At 53.9% G+C, this 17,847-nt stretch overlaps 2 protein-coding genes across 7 annotated transcripts; one reads left to right on the forward strand and one right to left on the reverse strand.

The window, feature by feature from the left end:
* Positions 1-2,484: 2,484 nt before the first annotated feature.
* On the reverse strand, positions 2,485-7,359 carry YPEL4 (yippee like 4). Its single transcript, XM_040259397.1, has 5 exons — positions 6,930-7,359; positions 4,369-4,693; positions 4,138-4,181; positions 3,715-3,823; positions 2,485-3,509 (listed from the first exon to the last, which is right to left on the reverse strand). The coding sequence occupies exons 2-5, from the start codon at positions 4,507-4,509 to the stop codon at positions 3,420-3,422; spliced, it is 384 nt and encodes a 127-aa protein (XP_040115331.1). The 5' UTR covers positions 4,510-4,693; positions 6,930-7,359; the 3' UTR covers positions 2,485-3,419.
* CLP1 (cleavage factor polyribonucleotide kinase subunit 1) lies at positions 5,028-14,793 on the forward strand. Of its 6 annotated transcripts, none has more exons than XM_040259395.1 (3): positions 5,028-5,133; positions 12,518-13,166; positions 13,721-14,793. In XM_040259395.1, exons 2-3 carry the CDS (start codon positions 12,561-12,563, stop codon positions 14,390-14,392), a joined length of 1,278 nt encoding a protein of 425 aa, XP_040115329.1. In that variant the 5' UTR covers positions 5,028-5,133; positions 12,518-12,560; the 3' UTR covers positions 14,393-14,793. The 6 variants fall into 6 exon arrangements, with proteins under 6 accessions (XP_040115329.1, XP_040115328.1, XP_040115324.1 ...); XM_040259394.1 differs by lacking the exon at positions 5,028-5,133 and adding an exon at positions 6,465-6,618; XM_040259390.1 differs by lacking the exon at positions 5,028-5,133 and adding an exon at positions 11,650-11,758.
* The last annotated feature ends 3,054 nt before the right edge of the window (positions 14,794-17,847 follow it).

Here is a 17,847-nt window from a genome sequence, read left to right on the forward strand (position 1 = left end):
CATTTTACAGATGGAAAAACTGAGTCAGGAGAGGCTTAAGCAGCTTGGCCAGAGTTTGATGGTGCTTAACGTTTCAGAGCCTAGATCTAATCCTGTCCTAAAGCACAGCTCACCAGTCTTGGAGAGGGTTGAGGAAGGCTGTCAGAGCTGAGGGGTAGAGAGTTTTTGGTGCCACCTGCTGGTTGTAGATGAGTATCTTTCAAAGGTTCAAGGCTTAAAGGAGGAAAGGAGGGAGTGACTGATTGGCTAAGAAGCTCCCAGACACAGCTTGGGATTGGAGGGTGGGTGGAGAAGATTGAGAGAATCCCTGTTGGGTCCAGAGTAGACCTCCATGAGAAAAAGGGGGTGCACAGGCAATGAAAAAAGGCTAACCCGGAAGGGCTGCACCCCAGGGAAGGGCCGTTGTGCCCCTGGCATTCCATGCCTGCAGCTTCTTCCCTGGCTCTCAGGCAGAAAAAGGAAGCCTCCTCTCCACCTACCCCTCTTGGTCACAGGGTACTTGACACCTGTCTGAGCATCCAAAGTTTGGACAATCCCGCCCCATGGCCTGATCGCAAAGATTACATAGGATCCCTGAACCCAACTCTCGGAATGATTCTTCCAGGAGAGATTACAAAGAACTGAGACCCAGGGGTGCCCTTTACTTTCCTGTTCCCCACAGTTCCTAGTTGGCTTAATAAGTAAGTTGAGAGAGGCAGATTTGGGGAGCTTTAAACTGAACAGAACTGAAGAAGGCAGCTAGTTTGTGCCTGATGTTCAAGGTCAGAAATTTTCAAGGACAAGCCTTCCTGAACTTTAGTGCAAGAAGTGGGGTTGAGAAGGACAGGGTTTCTGGGTCCCTTGCTGGAACCTGAGAGAAGGCTCTGGGCATCACCAGGCAGGCTGGGATGAACCCCAAGGCCCCCCAGATGGGGTGCTGGGGCGGACCCCGAGCCCCCCAGATGGGGGTGCTGGGACGGACCCTGAGGCCCCCCAGATGGGGGTTCTGGGCATCATTCCTTCAGGGCTTGATTTGCCTTCTAGCACCTGTCTTCCAGAGCTCTTTTGCCCAAACAGCCTCTTCATTCTGATGTTGACAACAGTATCTGAGACTACAGTTAGCTTCAAGTCTCTCTTTTTTGCATTCTTACCATTTCTACTTGAGCCTCTTTTCAGGCACAAAACAGCCATTTGGTGATGTGAGTCCACTTGTTAAAGGACAAGAGACGTTCAGTGTTTACTCAGTGCCCTTCGGATGAAGTCCTTGAGTGTTTCATGGCCCCAGCCTGTCTTTCCTGGGCTGGCTCACCTCTCACTCACTCGTATCTGCGCTCCAGTTTAGGAAAGAAACTTATTTCTCTTCAAACTAACTAAACTTGAGCCACCTGCCAGTCCTCTCGGCCTGAACTACCCCCGTCCTCTTACTCTTCCTTTCTGCCCATCCAACCACTCAGCTTTCAAGGGCTTTCAAAGTCATCACTTCTGCAAAGGTTTCTTTCCTCAATTCTAGGTGACGCCTCTACTACAAGCCCTGTGCTTACTCCCTCGTCACCTTCTACTGGAATTGCCTGCTTCTCGTTTGTCCTCCCACTAGACAGGAAGCTCCATGAAGTCAGGCCATGACTGCCTTCTCCACTACTTGGCCAGTGCTAAACAAGACCTGGCAAGGAAGAAGTGCTCTTACAGATATTTACAGTACCAATGAATGAATGTGGAAATAACAAGCTAGCTTACCAGAAAAAAAAAAAAAAAAGATTTTTATGATGCATCCGGTCCTCCCTGCATCCGGCCCCTCCCTGTTGTCGGTGACCCCACAATAAGAATTTCACGGTGCTGCCGACAGTCGCACTTGGGTCACGTTGCTTGATGCTGCAGTGTTGAGCTATTCTGTTCCAGTTTGTAACCGCTGCCAGGGCAGCACCTTGGCTGATCGATTTTCCTTTTAGCTTTAAGAGCGGCCATGAGCTGACCAAAAGATTCCAGAACTAGGCTGAAAGGCAATGGGACCCAAGAAAGCTCTTGTTCTGGAGTGAATCTCTTCAAACTAGGCAAAAGTGGATTCCCTGTCAAGGGCTCCAAAAGACAGAAGCTGTTAAGGATGCTCCCGCTGGAATCTCACTCAAAAACAACAAACCATCTCAGAAGCAAAATCTCACCTGAATCTCCATCCCCTGGTGTCTTGCCATAGACAGAGCGATTGCTGCCCCCTACGGGTAAAAGGGCAGCCTTCCCAGGTGGCTCAGATGGTAAAGAATCTGCCTGCAATGCAGGAGATCTGGGTTTGATCCCTGGGTCCAGAAGATTCCCTGGAGAAGGAAATGGCAACCCACTCCAGTATTCTTGCCTGGAGAACCCCATGGACAGAGGAGCCTGGCAGGCTGCAGTCCACCGCATTGCAAAAGAGTCGACTTAGCTACTAAACAACAGAGGTAGTGCAGGCCTGAGGCAGCCATGTGCGTGGGACGATCTATGGTACCTGCCAAGAAAAGCCAGAGGACCGAGTGCCTCACGTGTTGCTTTCCCCTTTTTATTAAAAATAGACCCAAACACTTTATATATCATACAAAAGTTTCGTTCGCTGGTGGCAGCCGCGAGGACACCTGGCCTCGTGGCACTGAGCCCCCACCTTCCCTCCGAGGGCCTGCATCCCAGGGAGCAGTGGCCGGGCTCGGAGGACACCCACCAACCCTGCTCGCTCTGGAGACTGCCAGCCGGGCATGGGGGCTGTTCCAGGGGGACCTCCCCCCACCCCACCCCATGGCAAAGGTCAGATACTTGAAAGTGCCTCTTCAGTGCCAAGGTAAACTGCCAAGTGGAGTGAAATGCAAACCCCTGGGATGCTTTGATGATCTCCCAGGACCTGGGACTTGGGATTTTTTTTTTTTCTTCCACCCCCCCACCCCACGAATCCTGGCTCCTGCAAATAGGGGGTGGGAAACGTCACCCTTAAGAGACTCCAGTACCTCCCGGCGTCTGAGGTCAGCACTTCACTCCACCTTGAGCCTCTTCTCACCTGCTATTCGGTGGCCTAGGATCTCCCAGCGCCAGGACTCGTCCTCTGTTCGCTCGCAGAGGTGGAGCAAACACGGCTTCCTCCCCGGGGGTCCTCTCTGCCTGCCTCTCTGCCCCGCCAGCCCCTCGGTTTTCGGAACCTTGGGGGCGACAAGTCCCCACGGCCACCCCTTCCCCCCCCCCCCCCCCGGTTTCTGTCTCTCCCTGACTGCTGCCCACGCCTGAGCCTTCAACACCCCTGGGGTACCCCAGACCCCCATTCCAGGGGGGCCTGGGCGTGATGGGGCGGCGGCGGGGGGAGGGGCGGCGGGAGCAGGGTCCCCCCCAGGGGTGGGGCAGTGCTCATGCTGGTATGGAGGCGCGGCCGGGCGGGGGCAGGTGTGGGAGGGCGGGGCATGCGTCGGGAGGGCAGAGGCCGCCGGAAGCCCTCAGTCCCAGCCGTTGTCCTTCACCATGTGCGACATCTCAATGATGTACTTCCCCTCCTTGTACTTCTGGCTCGTCTCAAAAGCCTGCTCCTGGCGGGGGGAGGCCGGCAGTGTGGGCCGGCAGGCCCGCCTACCGCCGCCGGCGTAAGCCCGCCCCCCACCCGGTCCCCCCACTCCTAGCTCCCTCCTGCCTCTGGGTCAGGCAGACACCTGACGGGTGGCCCCTGGGGCCTGGGGGGGCCACGGAGGCGCCCCGCCCCCGCCTTCAGAGGGTGGCCCTCCCCCCGGTACTTACATATTTCCAGCCCAGGGTGGTTTTGCAGCTCTCGCAGAAAATATCAGCTACCGAGTGCAGCCCCGTGAGCAGGAGGCGCTGTTCAGCTGGCCCGCACCCCACGTTGACCCTGGGAGACGGGAAGGACCCAGCACGCGGGGCGGGGGGGAGCGGGGTGTCACTCCGTCAGCGCACCCCCAAACAGCCCAGAGGGCCCAGCATCTGGAGAGAGCGCGACCCACCCAGCTGAGAGCCCTACCTCCAGCACCCCACCCCTTGCTGTCTAGCGTCTGGCACCCCAGTTCTCCCGGGCCTCCGCCAAAGGAGAGGCAAACCCAGAGGGCGCAGGGCACCCACCTCGGGCAGCTCAGCCCCTCTCTCCAGAGAGGAAAGCTATTCACCCACACCGGCACACACACGCGCAAGGGAGAGGGGCAGACTCACACGGAGTTAAACAGGTAGGCTCGGCCATGGCTCCCCTGGAAGGACTGCGGAGACACAGGGCCGGTGGTGACTGCGGGGAACCCTTGACCCCGGGGGTCACGCGCTCCCTGAATACCCCGCGGGGGCATGGAGGAGGGAGGCCAGGCTTCGTGGCGTCACCCCCGGGTGATGTTTGGAGGAGCCTGAGGCGGGGGGCGAGGGTGGGGGTGGGAGTGATGGAGGGGCATTTACCTTGGAGATGAGCTCGTCGTGTTTGGCCAGATGTGCGCGGCAGTGGACGCAGCTGTAGGTGCGGTGGCAGCGAGGCAGGTAGCTGCGGAAGGTCTTGGCGGGGAGGCAGGCGGGGGCCGGGCCAGGGTCGCAGCTGGGCATGACGGGCTGGAGGACGATGCCCTGGCGGGCGGGGGGCGCGGGCGCCGTGCAGCCCCCGCACAGACGGTCGCAGGTGAAGCAGCGGAGCAGGTTGGCTAGAGCCGTGTTTCAGGACGGGAGCGGTGCGGGGGGGCTGCCGGGCCAGGGCCCCCCCAGACGTGAGCCAGGCAGAAATGGAGGTCACCTGGGAAGGAGGGGAGGGTCACCAGGAGAGCCGGGGGAGCCCCTGCCGGGGGCACGGAAGAGCCGGGGCGCCTGCGATCACTTTCACTCCTGCTTCACCCCTCCGCGGCAGCCCCGCTCCGCGCGCGCGCTCACACTGCATCTGCCACCTGGGCTGACCCTCTGCTCCGGCCGGCCCCGCAGCGGATGGGGGCGCCTCAGCCCCGGAGGCGGTGTCTCGCCCTCCTGGGGCCAGAGCCAGCCTCGACCATTTTCCACCGGGAGCGGCCCGCTGCCAGGGGAGCCGCGTCGCTGGCAAATGCTCCTTCCTCCCTCGCTTTTCCGTCCTTTTGTGAGGATGCATCCCACGTGCGCTGGTAGGCTCTGTGTCTCTGGGGCTCAAAGCCTTGAAAAAGTTGGGGGTGCGTGCCGGTCCTTCCTTCCGTGACCTCGGTTTGCAAGGTAATTGGCCCCAGCACAAGATTTGTGTGGGTGGGAGGAGCTTGATGAGAAAGGGAAGGAGCGCGGGCAGGTAGGCAGACACGCACACTCCGCGCCAGTCCTCTCGGGGGGCGGGGGCCCAGAACCTGATGGGCGTCTCTTCTGGGACCAAGGGCCTCAGTCGGGGCTGCTGCCCGGTCCTGCACTTGGGTCCGCTCATTCTGGCTCGGGAGCATCACTGGGCTTGTCTTCTCAGCCTCCGAGCTCGTCTGTCTCTCTCTACTGCCCTCTAGGATTGTTGCCTTGTCTCAGTGAAGCACCCAGCCTAGGAGAGAAACGATCTTCCCTTTGGGCGCGTTTGACCGCTGGGGGCCAATGGCAAGTAGGGCCGGTGTCAGAGAGGCCGGCGGTCCCGGGCCGTGTTTGCGGCGCGGGCGCGGTGTCTCATGATGGGCAGCGTCACAGCCCCGTGGTTTGGGGGCACAAGGTACAGGATTTTCTTTCCCCTTCTCCCGAGGGCAGGGACTCTGGGTGACGCGAGATAAAAAGAATTGCCTGGTTCTGATTAAGAATCTTGAGGAGGATTCGCAGGCTTCAGCCCCAGAGTTGCCGCGGGTGCTGGAGGCAGGGATAAGGCGGGAGGTGTCCTCTGCCGGCCCTGATAAGCCAGGGAGCCTCAGCCTGCTCCTCGGTGGGGCCTGCAGGCCGGCTCTGGGTGGCTTAGCCCCGGTCTGTTTCGGGGATGCCAGCCGGGTGCCCTGGCAACAGTAGGCAGCGGAGCCGGGGTGCGCAGGCTCCGTCCTGCCCTCCGCGGGGACCACCAGCTGTTCCAGCATTGCCTGGGGCCGCCAGGTGGGCTCTCTGCAAAGCCTCCCGGCAGAGGGCATCGGCCGTTTAAGGCCCTCGGCCCTTGGTGGGACTCAGGAAGAGCACCCTGGGCGGAGTTCAGGGTGACATTGGGGTCCTCACCAGCAGAACACCGGCCAGCCTCCGCTGGACACGTCTGCCTTCAACTTTGCCCGCCAGTGAATTCCCGGCGGCGAGCTCCACCTGGCCCCTTCGCCCCTTTCCCGGGTCCCGGGGAGGGTGCCAGGACCCCCCAGCCTCACCCCGCCTGTCTCCCCTGCTTCCCTATCCCGCCCAGGGGAGGCTGCACAGAGAGCCCCTCTCGGGGGGCGGGGGCAGGGGGGCGTCGGGGTCACTTCTCCCCCCGTCTCAGAAGACCAGGAGAAGCAAGGAGAGCCAATGACCGGGGCAGAAGCGCGCCAGGGTGCGGACGGCCCCCCGAGTGAGCCGCGGCTGGACCGTGGGAGGCGGGGGGGAGGGAGGGGTTGCTGAGCAAGCGGCGCTGACGGCAGAGGCGGAGGCTGGCGGAGCCAGGTGCGAATCCCGTGCCTCTTAGGGGGGAAAAAAAGGAAAAGGGAAAAAGGGAGGGGACACCTGCTCACAATGGACGCTCGCATCTGCTCGGAGGCCGCGAGCCCCCCCGAGGGGCGGGCATCCTCGGTACGGTATGGTCCCAATGATGAGCCGCGCAGCAGGCTCCCGGGGCGGGCTTGGCGGAGGGGGGAGGGGGGAGGGGGGGGGTCCGCACCCCAGCGGCCAAACAATATAAACAGGGCTGCTTGATCAAACAGGGGTGCCTGAGGCTGCGGCCAAAGTTGCCGGGAAGAGCTCGCAGAGGGATGAGGCGGGGAGGGGGAAGGGAGGACAAAGGGTGGGTGGAGAATGCTCTGGCGAGGGGGGAAAGCCACGCGCAGCCCGAGGGGAGACGCACAGAGGGGGGATGGTGCGCTTGGAGAAGGGCTGCCCCTCACCTTGAGGCCGGCTCCAGAGATCTCCGTCTATCTCCCCCTCTCTCTCTCAATCTCTCTGCGCTCTCTTCGCGGTTCCTTCCGCTCCTTCGGTGGGGAAGGGGCGGGGGGGCGGGGAGGGTGGTGGTGAGGGGCTCCAGACCCGGGCTGCCAAGCTGGCCCAGCTGCGGGGGGCGGGGGGGCGGCCAGAGGCGGCCTCCCGCCGGTACCCCGGTCTGTGGGTGAATGTAGCTGTGTGTTGCGGGACTGCATCACAACACTGTGAGTCATCCGGGCCCCCACCCCCCTCACCTCCCACGTCAGAGCGGGGCTGGGAGACACAGGAGGCGGGCTGGGAGGCAGGCGGCGGGCCGGCGTCGAGGGCTGGGGCGGGGGGCAGCGATGCCCGGGGCGGGGGCAGGCAGGGAGCAGAGCCGGGGTGCTGGGGAGGAGGGCCCCGTGGCCAAGGAGACGGCCAGAAGCTGGGGTGGGGGGAGGACAGGGCTGGGCAAGGATGGAGTCCGCGGTACGGGTGGCGGGGCTGGACCAAAGGCGGAGAGGCTGTGAGCCGGATGCAGAGTCAGGACCCCCCGAGCGCACAGTCAAGATGTTACATTTCCCATTTCAGCTCTGATACTGACGCAGGGGAAAGCAAGCCATTTTAATGGTCACGGATGGCATGGAACGCCCCCAAGCTTGTACCAGGCGCTTCCAAGCCTCAAAGGTTCCGGTTCAATACCCCCCGGAGTCACAGACCAAAAATGACCTCTGACAGGCAGGAACCTCTTATCGACTACTTCCAAATGAACTGTGCTTCACGCACGCAGATACCCATGTTACATAAGAGTCTCTGCTTGGCTCTAAACTTTGAGGCAGGTCCTCTGGGAAACTCCTCTCTGCATCCCAGGACTGCAATGCCAAGCACAGAGCTTTGCCTACAGAAGATGCCCAAAAAAACAGCAGTTGAGTTGCATCTTCAGACGTTGTCCTCTTCAGATGTGGTCCAAGTGTCTGGCTTTGGTCTCGGAAGAGACCTGAGTTGGAATCCCAGCTCTGCCGATACACTTATCAGGAACCACTGGGCCGGTTACTGATAGGCTGTGTGCCCCTGTTTTCTCCTTCTGCTAAATGAAGCTAATGTTTACCACAGGGACATGTGAAGTAAACTGAGATAATATATAAACATCTTAAAAAAAAAACAACCTGGCACGTGATAGGCAGCTAGTAAACAGAAGTTACTGGCATTTCAAAACAGTGTTCTCAACTTGAATACCCAGAGTGAATTTACTCTTAAATTCTGATAGCTCAAGAGGCACATGCCAAATTTGTGTCTTATGAAGAACTTAACGTCTTTCATGGTATTTTTCTATCAGTTTCCAGTTATACTTCATGTGAGCCAAAATGTTTCTCATAAAGTTTTGCCCTCTGCAAGTTGCTAAAGTATGTGGACACAGAACATACCCTCTAAGGTAAAAGCTTAGATTTCTAACCGAGGTGAATGTTTGGAAAAAGTAGTTTTTCACAAGGAAAGGGGGTAGTGAAAAGTTAAGGCAGGGAAATGAGGTTAATGGGAGGCAATGCTAACTGGGTATGACAAAGTGAAAGGAATTCTGAATATTTCATCAGGATACCTGGTAGTTCACTGGAGAACTAGTACACACAGCGTGAATGAATTAAATGATTAAAGCAAACCGTCTGAGAATATCCTTCAGTTTAAGGTAGATTCTGAAAACAAAGTCGGTATCTTGAGTGATGTTACCAGAGGTTTGGAATTGACAGGTAGCACTGAGTAAAGAAAGACGAGGGAAATGTTCTCATCTGCACAGCAGATGAGGAAGGAAATGTAAGTGGAAGAGGAATTTGTTGAGGAAAATAGAAGGAAGTGTGAAAAAGGAAGGTGAGTAGTTTTTTAGGGCAAGCTTTGAACGTGTTTGAGCTGGTGGCTCAGAGGTTAAAGCATCTGCCTACAATACGGGAGACCTGAGTTCCATCCCTCCGTTGGGAAGATCCCCTGGAGAAGGAAATGGCAACCCACTCCAGTATTCTTGCCTGGAGAATCCCATGGACAGAGGAGCCTGGTGGGCTGCAGTTCATGGGGTCGCAAAGTCGGACACAACTGAGTGACTTCACTTCACTTGAAAGTGTAGAAGCAAAAAATTAAATGAACTCAGGAAGAAAATGATCACGGATTTAGCTGGAGAGGAGAATGAAAAAGGCACGTGAGGGCAGCGTTATCTGAGGGTGGGGTGGAGAGGAGTGCTTGGTGACAAAGACTGAAATGAAAGTGAGGAAAGAGTGCGCAAGCACAGATGCTTTCAATGTTGCACCCTGACCCTTTCTGTGTTTAAGAAGCAAAGTGGAGAGCAGGCTCTAAAGGAGAGGGAGGGGTTTCTTCTCCCTAAATTCAGCTTGAGATGGCTATTTAGACCTTGGGACTTAGCTGGCGGTCCAGTGGTTAAAACGCCACACTGCCAAGGCAGGGAGAATGGGTTCTATCCCTGGTTGGGGAACTGTGTGGCATGGCCAAGGAAAATGAAAGAAATAGAAAAAACAATGATGACTTTAGATAATTGGGAGGAACTGCCTCAAGGGAGAGAATGTGGAGGCAAAGAAACAGATCTGGGAAGTGAACTGCATGTAAACAGGAGAGGATGAGCTCATAGAGAATTTTGCAAATGGAAGACTATAACTGGATTCTTTTTTTTTGTGTGTGAAAGTCGCTCAGTCATGTCCAACTCATTGCAATCCATGGACTGTATTTTCTAGGCCAGAATACTGGAGTGGGTAGCTGTTCTCTTCTCCAGGGGGTCTTCTCAACCCAGAGACTGAACCCAGGTCTCCCGCATTGCAGACGAATTCTTTACCAGCTGAGCCACAAGGGAAGCCTAGAACTGGATTTTTGCAGAATGGTGACAATTAGAGGATGCCTGGTAGTTCACTGGAGAACTAATGCCCGCACGTTGAGTAAATTAAATAATTGAAACAAACCATCCGAGACAGATGGGCTTCCCAGGTGGTGCTTGTGGTGAAGAACCACGATGTGGGCTCGATCCCTGGGTTGGGAAGATCCCTGAAGGAGGGCACGGCAACCCACTCCAGTATTCTTGCCTGGAGAATTCCATGGACAGAGGGGCCTGGCGGGCTACCGTCCATAGAGTTGCAAAGAGTCAGACAGGACTTAAGCGGCTCAGCACACCACACACACGCATCCAAGAAAGAAACGTGAGAAGTGAGGATGGCACTCTTAGAAAGTGAAGGCTAAGGTGGGGCCAGCTGGAAAAAGGCAACCCAGAAAATCTTCCTAGGCTTTTCCACCCGGATTAACCATGTGAGCTGGACTGAAGAAAGTATTCATCTCTAACGAACAGATGACAGTTACAGCGTGTCCTTCACAAGATTCTTGTGAGGATTAAATGGATTTATACCCTTAAAGCCCACAGAACACGATGTGGCATCTAGTACTCTGCATTCACTGTTATAATAACTGAACTCAAACTCCAAAATCTTGAGTTTGAATACTAGCTTGGGCAAATCCCTCCACCTGTCTTAGTCTCCTCTCTCACCTGAAATTTAATAAAGCTGACTTTACCGGTGGCTGTGAAAGAGGACCCCTGAAAGGGCTTTGAAGAATGTAAAGGCCTCACTATAGCGTCCATCCTCAATCTGTAATAAAGCCTTAGGAGCTCCCATCCGATGCTTTCTATGTTACAGGCTTTGGTTTAGTGCTTTATATGCATAATCCTATTCATGCTTCAGAACAACTTGAAGATAAATTGTTATCCCTGTTATCCAGTTAAAAACAAACAACAACTGGGTCTCAGCCTGTGATTTACCCAAAGTCACAAAGCAAGCAAGTGGCAAAGAATATTCCCAAGTCCAAACGCATCAGAAGTGTATAAAGTGAAAGTGAAGTCGCTCAGTCGTGTCCAACTCTTGTGACCCCATGGACTGTAGCTCTTCAGGCTCCTCCATCCATGGAATTCTCCAGGCCAGAATACTGGAGTGGGTAGCCTTCCCCTTCTCCAGGGGATCTTCCCGACCCAGGGATCGAACCCGGGTCTCCCACCTTGCAGAGATGCTTTACCGTCTGAACGTATAGATGTGGCCCAATCTGTTGCTTGCAGGGTGAATGATTGCCCTTGTATAACCATCAGAGATTTGGGGAGGGAAAGAGTCCCCAGCAAAGCTCTCCGCTTAACAGGAGGGGTTGTTGAGTAATGACTACCTTGCAGAGTAACTGGAAGAAATCTATTTTTTATTCTTTCACTTAAGTAAAATGCTCTGTAATGCTCTCCAGGGGTCAAGCGCTGTGTCGGGACGGGGATGGCAGTCCAGTTAGTCTCTGATGAGCTGCTTGGCTCCCTCTCCCTACCCCTAGGCCCCCTCGTATCCACACAGGGCTCCGCGCCCCGCTTCCAGGCGACTGTGGGGCCCTTCCCGGGGCGCAGGTGAGCGGGAGCGACGGGGAGAAAGCCCGCAGCTGCGGCGCCTCAGCGGCCGTGTCCCCTCAGCGGCTGGTCCTCACAGCGCACGGAGGCGTAACCACCACGCCTCCTGCTTCCCTCCCCAGCTGCTTGACGAACAATGACGGCAGCCGCCCCGCCCGCCTTTGACGTCACGGTCAAAAACCCTCCTTGACTACAAGTCCCAGAGGGCCAAGCGGCGGCGAGAGCGCGACCGCTCGCGACAGCTCTGGTACAACTACATCTCCCAGGGGGCCTCGCGCGGCCGCGCCTTCCCCACTGCGCAAGTGCGGAAATGTTTGGTTCCGGCGTGGTCTCGGTGAGCGCGTCTGGCTTCTGGGCTTAGGTCCTGGCTTCTGGGTTTACGGGTTTGAGCTCGTGGCTGTACAGGTGAGCTAGTAAGTTCAGGATCGCAACCGCCGCCTCCTTAGAGCCTGCGCAGATTTCGGTGCCTGGGGAGGCTGGGACGAATGCTAGACCTGGAGCTGCGATCTGCATCGGAGATAATTCTTTGCTGTTACTCGGCGCTTTCTAGTTTACTGATTTTTTTTCTTTCCCTCCGACCATCCCGGTTAACCCCCAGAACAGCGCTTTTGGGGAACTGTAAGCGCCTCCAGTTGACAGTGGAGGAAAAGGTTTAGACGAGCTAAGTGATTTGTTTAAAGACACTGCTAGTGGTTGCTGAACGGTTTCCTTGATGCTGTTTGCTTCTGAGTCCCAACTCGGTATTCTCTGCTCTGCTTCCAGATTGCTGACTCCCTTTTTTGTTGACCCAAGGGTTAGGGACTGGGCATCTGTAGCTTTTTCAAGTCTGGAGTACCCGAAAGAGTGGTAGTGATGAAGGGAGCAACAAAGGTGTTGTAATCAATCTGTCGGTATGTAGGTAGCTTGTTTTCCGCCGACGTCTGAGCCAGTTATTCACTTGATGTTTTTCCAGAGGTGCCTTTTGGTTGTCAAGCTCTATTTTAGGTACTGGAGTTACGGGCAGCAAACCAAAATGCCCAACCCTTACCTTCTAGTGAGGGTAGATAGACAATAATCAGATATACAGTGGGCCAGGTGGTGATGAGAGATAAGGGGGAAGAATAAAGCAAAGTAAGGAGAAACATCCTCTGGAGGATTTTGAACCGAGTCCTAACTTCTGTTTAGATCTGATTTTGGCGTTCCAGACAAAAGCAGCCACACAGGAAAGATGGGAGAGGAGGCCAATGATGACAAGAAGCCAACAACTAAATTTGAACTGGAGCGGGAGACAGAGCTTCGCTTTGAGGTGGAGGCATCGCAGTCAGTTCAGTTGGAGCTGCTGGCTGGCATGGCAGAAATCTTCGGCACAGAGCTGACCCGAAACAAGAAGTTCACCTTTGATGCTGGCGCCAAGGTGGCTGTCTTCACTTGGCACGGCTGTTCGCTGCAGCTCAGTGGGCGCACCGAGGTGGCTTACGTCTCCAAGGACACCCCAATGTTGCTTTATCTCAACACGCATACGGCCTTGGAGCAGATGCGGAGGCAGGCCGAGAAGGAGGAGGAGCGGGGCCCCCGGGTGATGGTCGTGGGCCCCACGGACGTGGGCAAGTCCACCGTGTGCCGTCTGCTGCTCAACTACGCAGTGCGTTTGGGCCGCCGTCCCACGTACGTGGAGCTGGATGTGGGCCAGGGCTCTGTGTCCATCCCCGGCACCATGGGGGCCCTGTACATTGAGCGGCCGGCGGACGTTGAGGAGGGCTTCTCCATCCAGGCCCCGCTGGTGTACCACTTTGGCTCCACCACGCCCGGAACCAACATCAAGCTTTACAATAAGGTCAGAGCCCGGGGCAGGGCGGGGCGCAGGGAGGGGCCGGCGCCTGCTGGTTAAAGCTCTCAGTGGCTGTCACTTCCACGGTGATGGGTGTTGGAAAAGACCGTTTCAAAAATAGTTCAATCTCAGATGGTTAAACGTTTCTAGGGACCTATTCTTAAGTAGGTCCTATTCTTCCCTGGTGGCTCAGACGGGAAAGCGTCTGCCTACAATGCGGGAGACCCGGGTTCAGTCCCTGGGTTGGGAAGATGGGAAGATCCGCTGGTGGAGAACATGGCAGCCCACTCCAGTACTCTGGCCTGGAGAAGCCCATGCACGGAGGAAGCTGGCAGGCTACAGCCCCTGGGGTCGCAAAGAGTCAGGACACCCAAACTGATCGACTTCACTTCACTTCATTCTTAAGTGATTTATTACATGTCAACTTGGGACATGAAACACCCCTGCCATTAGGAGTGTCCTTTTCCCTGAACCTGATACCACTTAGGCTCAGGAAGGATCGTGTGGCCGAGGGTTCGTTTTGTGCCTTTTCTCCCTCACCTGGACCCTTTCTTCTGCAGATTACATCTCGTTTAGCCGATGTGTTCAACCAGAGGTGTGAAGTGAACCGCAGGGCCTCGGTGAGCGGCTGTGTCATTAACACCTGTGGCTGGGTCAAGGGCTCTGGTTACCAGGCCCTGGTCCACGCAGCCTCAGCCTTTGAGGTGGATGTCGTCGTGGTTCTGGATCAAGAACGGCTGTACAACGAGCTGAAGCGAGACCTGCCTCACTTCGTCCGCACGGTGCTGCTCCCCAAGTCGGGGGGTGTGGTGGAGCGCTCCAAGGACTTCCGGCGGGAATGCCGGGATGAGCGCATCCGTGAGTATTTCTATGGGTTCCGGGGCTGTTTCTATCCCCATGCCTTCAACGTCAAATTTTCAGATGTGAAGATCTACAAAGTTGGGGCACCCACCATCCCAGACTCCTGCCTGCCTCTGGGCATGTCTCAGGAGGACAATCAGCTCAAGTTGGTGCCTGTCACCCCCGGCCGAGATATGGTACACCACCTGCTGAGCGTCAGCACCGCCGAGGGCGCGGAGGAGAGCCTCTCGGAGACCAGCGTGGCGGGCTTCATCGTGGTGACCAGCGTGGACCTGGAGCACCAGGTGTTCACCGTCCTCTCCCCCGCTCCCCGCCCGCTGCCCAAGAACTTCCTGCTCATCATGGATATCCGGTTCATGGACCTTAAGTAGCGATCCGCAGGCAGCCTTGCTGCCTGGGGCCTGGAGGCCTTCTGGCCATCACCAAGGGCAGACGGGCTGAGGGATGAGCACCTCCTGCGGCCAGGCTGCTCGGTAAATGGTGGACTACCGGAAAGCATATGTTCTACCTCTTAAAAACAGACTGGTGGCCACCTAACTCTTCCAGTTGTGAGCCAGAGGTTTCTTGGGTCCCCTAAGGTGCCACCAGAGAAGCCCCCTTTCTTTCACTGTGCCACCGTGTGGGCTCATTTATCACCATTTTAGATTCTGCATATACTGCTTATCTCGTTTGTCTGGGATGAAAGAGTGAATTCAAAGGACTCCTCCCAATTAAGTTCATACTTGGAAAAAAAGAAAAAAACTATTTTAATAAATATTTTTGCCATAGCACAGGAGTTGGTATAATTTTTTAAAGCTTGGGTTTTTTCCCCCGAAGCATTATAGAAACATTATTGGAATGATTTATTACTGAATGCCTAGAGAAGAAGAAAGCCAAGAGCCCACCTTTGGGCTAAGCAGGTGAATGTTCATGATGGTTTCCTTTTCCTCTGCACTTGGGTAAATAGATCCTAAATCTGTTGTCAGTGATCGGTTTACTATGAGGAACTAAACAGGTGGTGGTAAACATGGGGTGAGATTTCAGATTTGATATTATCCAGAGATAGCTCATTTGCTCTCAGCTACAGCTCTCTGCTCTCTTTCCTGTTGTCTGTTTAATTGGAATCAGATCCCAAGTCAAAAAGTAAATTTGAGCTTTCAAGTGATAAGCTGGAACAGCCCATTCTCTTTGATCTCTTGCAAATAATTGGTTTCTCTAGTTTGGACTTGTACTATTGAGTAAGTATCATGATGACCTTATCCATTGATTCTTTCCACAAATTTTTATCATGCACCTACTATGTGACAAGGACCTTTCTAGACGGGGGAACGAAATGGACAGTCTTACAGAGCTTACAGTAAACATAAAAAGTGAGGTGCTGTGCAGAGAGGCTTAAGCTTGGGCGATAGGAAGCAGAATGGCCAGGAGGCTTTTTAAATCAGGTGGTCAGGAAAGGCCTCTTCTGAATGGGTGTGTGCAGTTGGGACAGAATCTTCCTGGTGGAGGAAGCAGTGCAAAACCCTAAGAAAGGAGCAAGCTAAGTGTGTTGGATGAAGGGAAAGGCCAGCATGCTGGGAGTGATATAGCAAATCAAGGGGAGAGGGAAAACCTCAGGCCGAGGTGGGAGGCAGCAAAGACCAGATAGTGTAGGGCTTTTGTAATCCAAGAATAGTGGGAAATGATGGGAGAGGGATAAGATGCTCTAATACTTTGGCCATCTGATGCGAAGAGCTGACTCACTGGAAAGACCCTGATGCTGGGAAAGATTGAAGGAAAAGGAAGAGGGTGGCAGAGGATGAGATGGTCAGACACCATCACTTACCCACTCACTCAATGGACATGAAATTGAGCATACTCTTGGGAGATAGTCAAGGACAGAGGAGCCTGGCGTGCTGCAGTCCATGGGATTGTGAGAATCAGACACAATTTAGGGACTGAAAAACAACAAAAACACGGACTGGGTAACTTACAAACATCTGAAAATGGTCAGGTTTCTGAAGGGTGGAAAGGCCAAATTCAAGGCACCCAGCATAGTCATGTTCTGCCAAGGGCTTTCTTCCAAGTTGCAGATGACCTGCTTCAACTGTGTCCTCACAGAGTGAGAGGGGCAGGGAACTCTCTGGAGCCTTGTTTATAAAAGCACTAATCCCATTCATGAAGGTCTACATTCATGATCTAAGCATCTTTCAAAGGTTTCATCTAATATTGGGGATTTCGGCATAAGAATTGCGGGAGTGGGGGCCCAAAAATCCATACCATTGCAGGTGGTTGAACACAGGAATGGCATGTTTTAATTTACATTGAAAAGATTACTGCTGGGCAGAAAATGGATTATAGAGGCAAGGAAAGAAGCAAGAACACAAGCTGGACTTTTGAGGTAGGGTCAGTGTGAGAATTAATGATTCAGAAGAGGGCAGCAGAGAGAGTTGAGTAGATTGCCTCGGGAGATTTTGGAGGTAAAATTGATAGGACTTGCTGATGGGAGTGGTAAGGAAAGGCACCTTTGGAATCAAAGGTGATACCCACATTTTTTACTTGAGCATCTAGATTGGATCTGAGATTGAGGAAACTTTGGGAGAGAGGATAAAAAAGTACAGATACTTTGAAAAAGTACTGATAAACTACACCAGGAAAAACTATGAGGTATTACTTGACATACATAGCAAAGTAATTTATTTGAAGTTTGGTGGTCTGGATATCCCATTGTCTTAGTCTAGATTTTACTTTGCAATACTTTTCAGAAGTGGCTATCAATTTAAATCTTGTGTTCTATTAAACATCCTTTCCAGGAAATATCTTGCACAATTCTAAGGAAAATTGGAAAAGAAAATGGAATCCCTCTCTAAGCCTGGGATAGTGATTATGCCACTCTCAGTACTCATCCAGCTAAGAGCTTGGCATTCAGTAATCCGGTGTCCTAGGGGAGTTTAGTATATGTGGTTGGTCAGTGGAATGTCCAATGCTTATTTCCATTTAGCACTGTCTAGCCAAGAGACAAAACAATTTATAGGTTCCTAGACTGTTGAAAGTGGGAAAAGGAAAATGCCTAATTTGTGAACTTGGAGAAATGAAGTCTTAAAAGTCCAAAAAAAGGGACTTCCCTGATAGTTCAGTGGTCAAGACTCCGTACTTCCAGGGCAGGGGGCACAGGCCTGATCCCTGACTGGGGAACCAGAATTCTGCAAGGTGTGCCATGTAGCCAAAAAATAATGACAACAAACCCAAGAAAAATACAGATAAATGAACTTTTATCTTTCCCTAAGGAAACAAATTAAGCTGGTTTACAAATAGGAAAGCCTCGACAAATATTTTATCTCCAATAATAACTTAACTTTACCTACCATAAGGTAGAAAGTTTAAAAATTTTTCATTTTTAAAAAGTACACACTCATTAAGAGAACTCTCCACTGTGCTGCAAGAAATGGTAGATGAAATGCCCAGAATCAACTACAGCCTGTTAATGCATGCCATGCCAGAAAAGGTACTAGGCTAGACCTCAGAAAACAGGAGGCAGACCTCTCCCTTGCTGCTCAGCTTCTAAACATCAAAGCAGTTAAAGCAGCAACATGTGATACCAAAGCCGAGGACGGGCAGCAGGATTTAGAATCACACTTCACAGGTGAGAAAACTTGGCTTCAGAGAACTGGCTGGTGGAACCCTTTTTTGAAAGACTATTATGTAATAGCCAGAGCAGAAAATGGCCTTGAGCTAAATCGGGAGAGAACAGCGGGCCTTGCTCTTGGGTTCACAGCTGTGTAGGACTAATTAGGGCAAACCCTGGCCATGAGATCTAGGCAGAACTGGCCAGCAGCTTGCCATGGACAGCACCTTCTGGAGAACCTTTTCC

This window comes from Oryx dammah, unplaced genomic scaffold, assembly GCF_014754425.2.
Source record: "Oryx dammah isolate SB20612 unplaced genomic scaffold, SCBI_Odam_1.1 HiC_scaffold_17, whole genome shotgun sequence".
NCBI classification, from domain to species: Eukaryota; Metazoa; Chordata; class Mammalia; order Artiodactyla; family Bovidae; genus Oryx; species Oryx dammah.

Coding starts and splice junctions, on each gene's coding strand:
- YPEL4 (XM_040259397.1), bottom strand. CDS start 4,509: ATGCCCAGCTGCGACCCTGGCCCGGCCCCCGCCTGCCTCCCCGCCAAG. Junction 3,824..4,137: donor GCCTACCTGTTTAACTCCGT/GTGAGTCTGCCC, acceptor CCCGTCTCCCAG/GGTCAACGTGGGGTGCGGGC. Junction 3,510..3,714: donor CCACCCTGGGCTGGAAATAT/GTAAGTACCGGG, acceptor TCCCCCCGCCAG/GAGCAGGCTTTTGAGACGAG.
- CLP1 (XM_040259395.1), top strand. CDS start 12,561: ATGGGAGAGGAGGCCAATGATGACAAGAAGCCAACAACTAAATTTGAA. Junction 13,167..13,720: donor ACATCAAGCTTTACAATAAG/GTCAGAGCCCGG, acceptor TTTCTTCTGCAG/ATTACATCTCGTTTAGCCGA.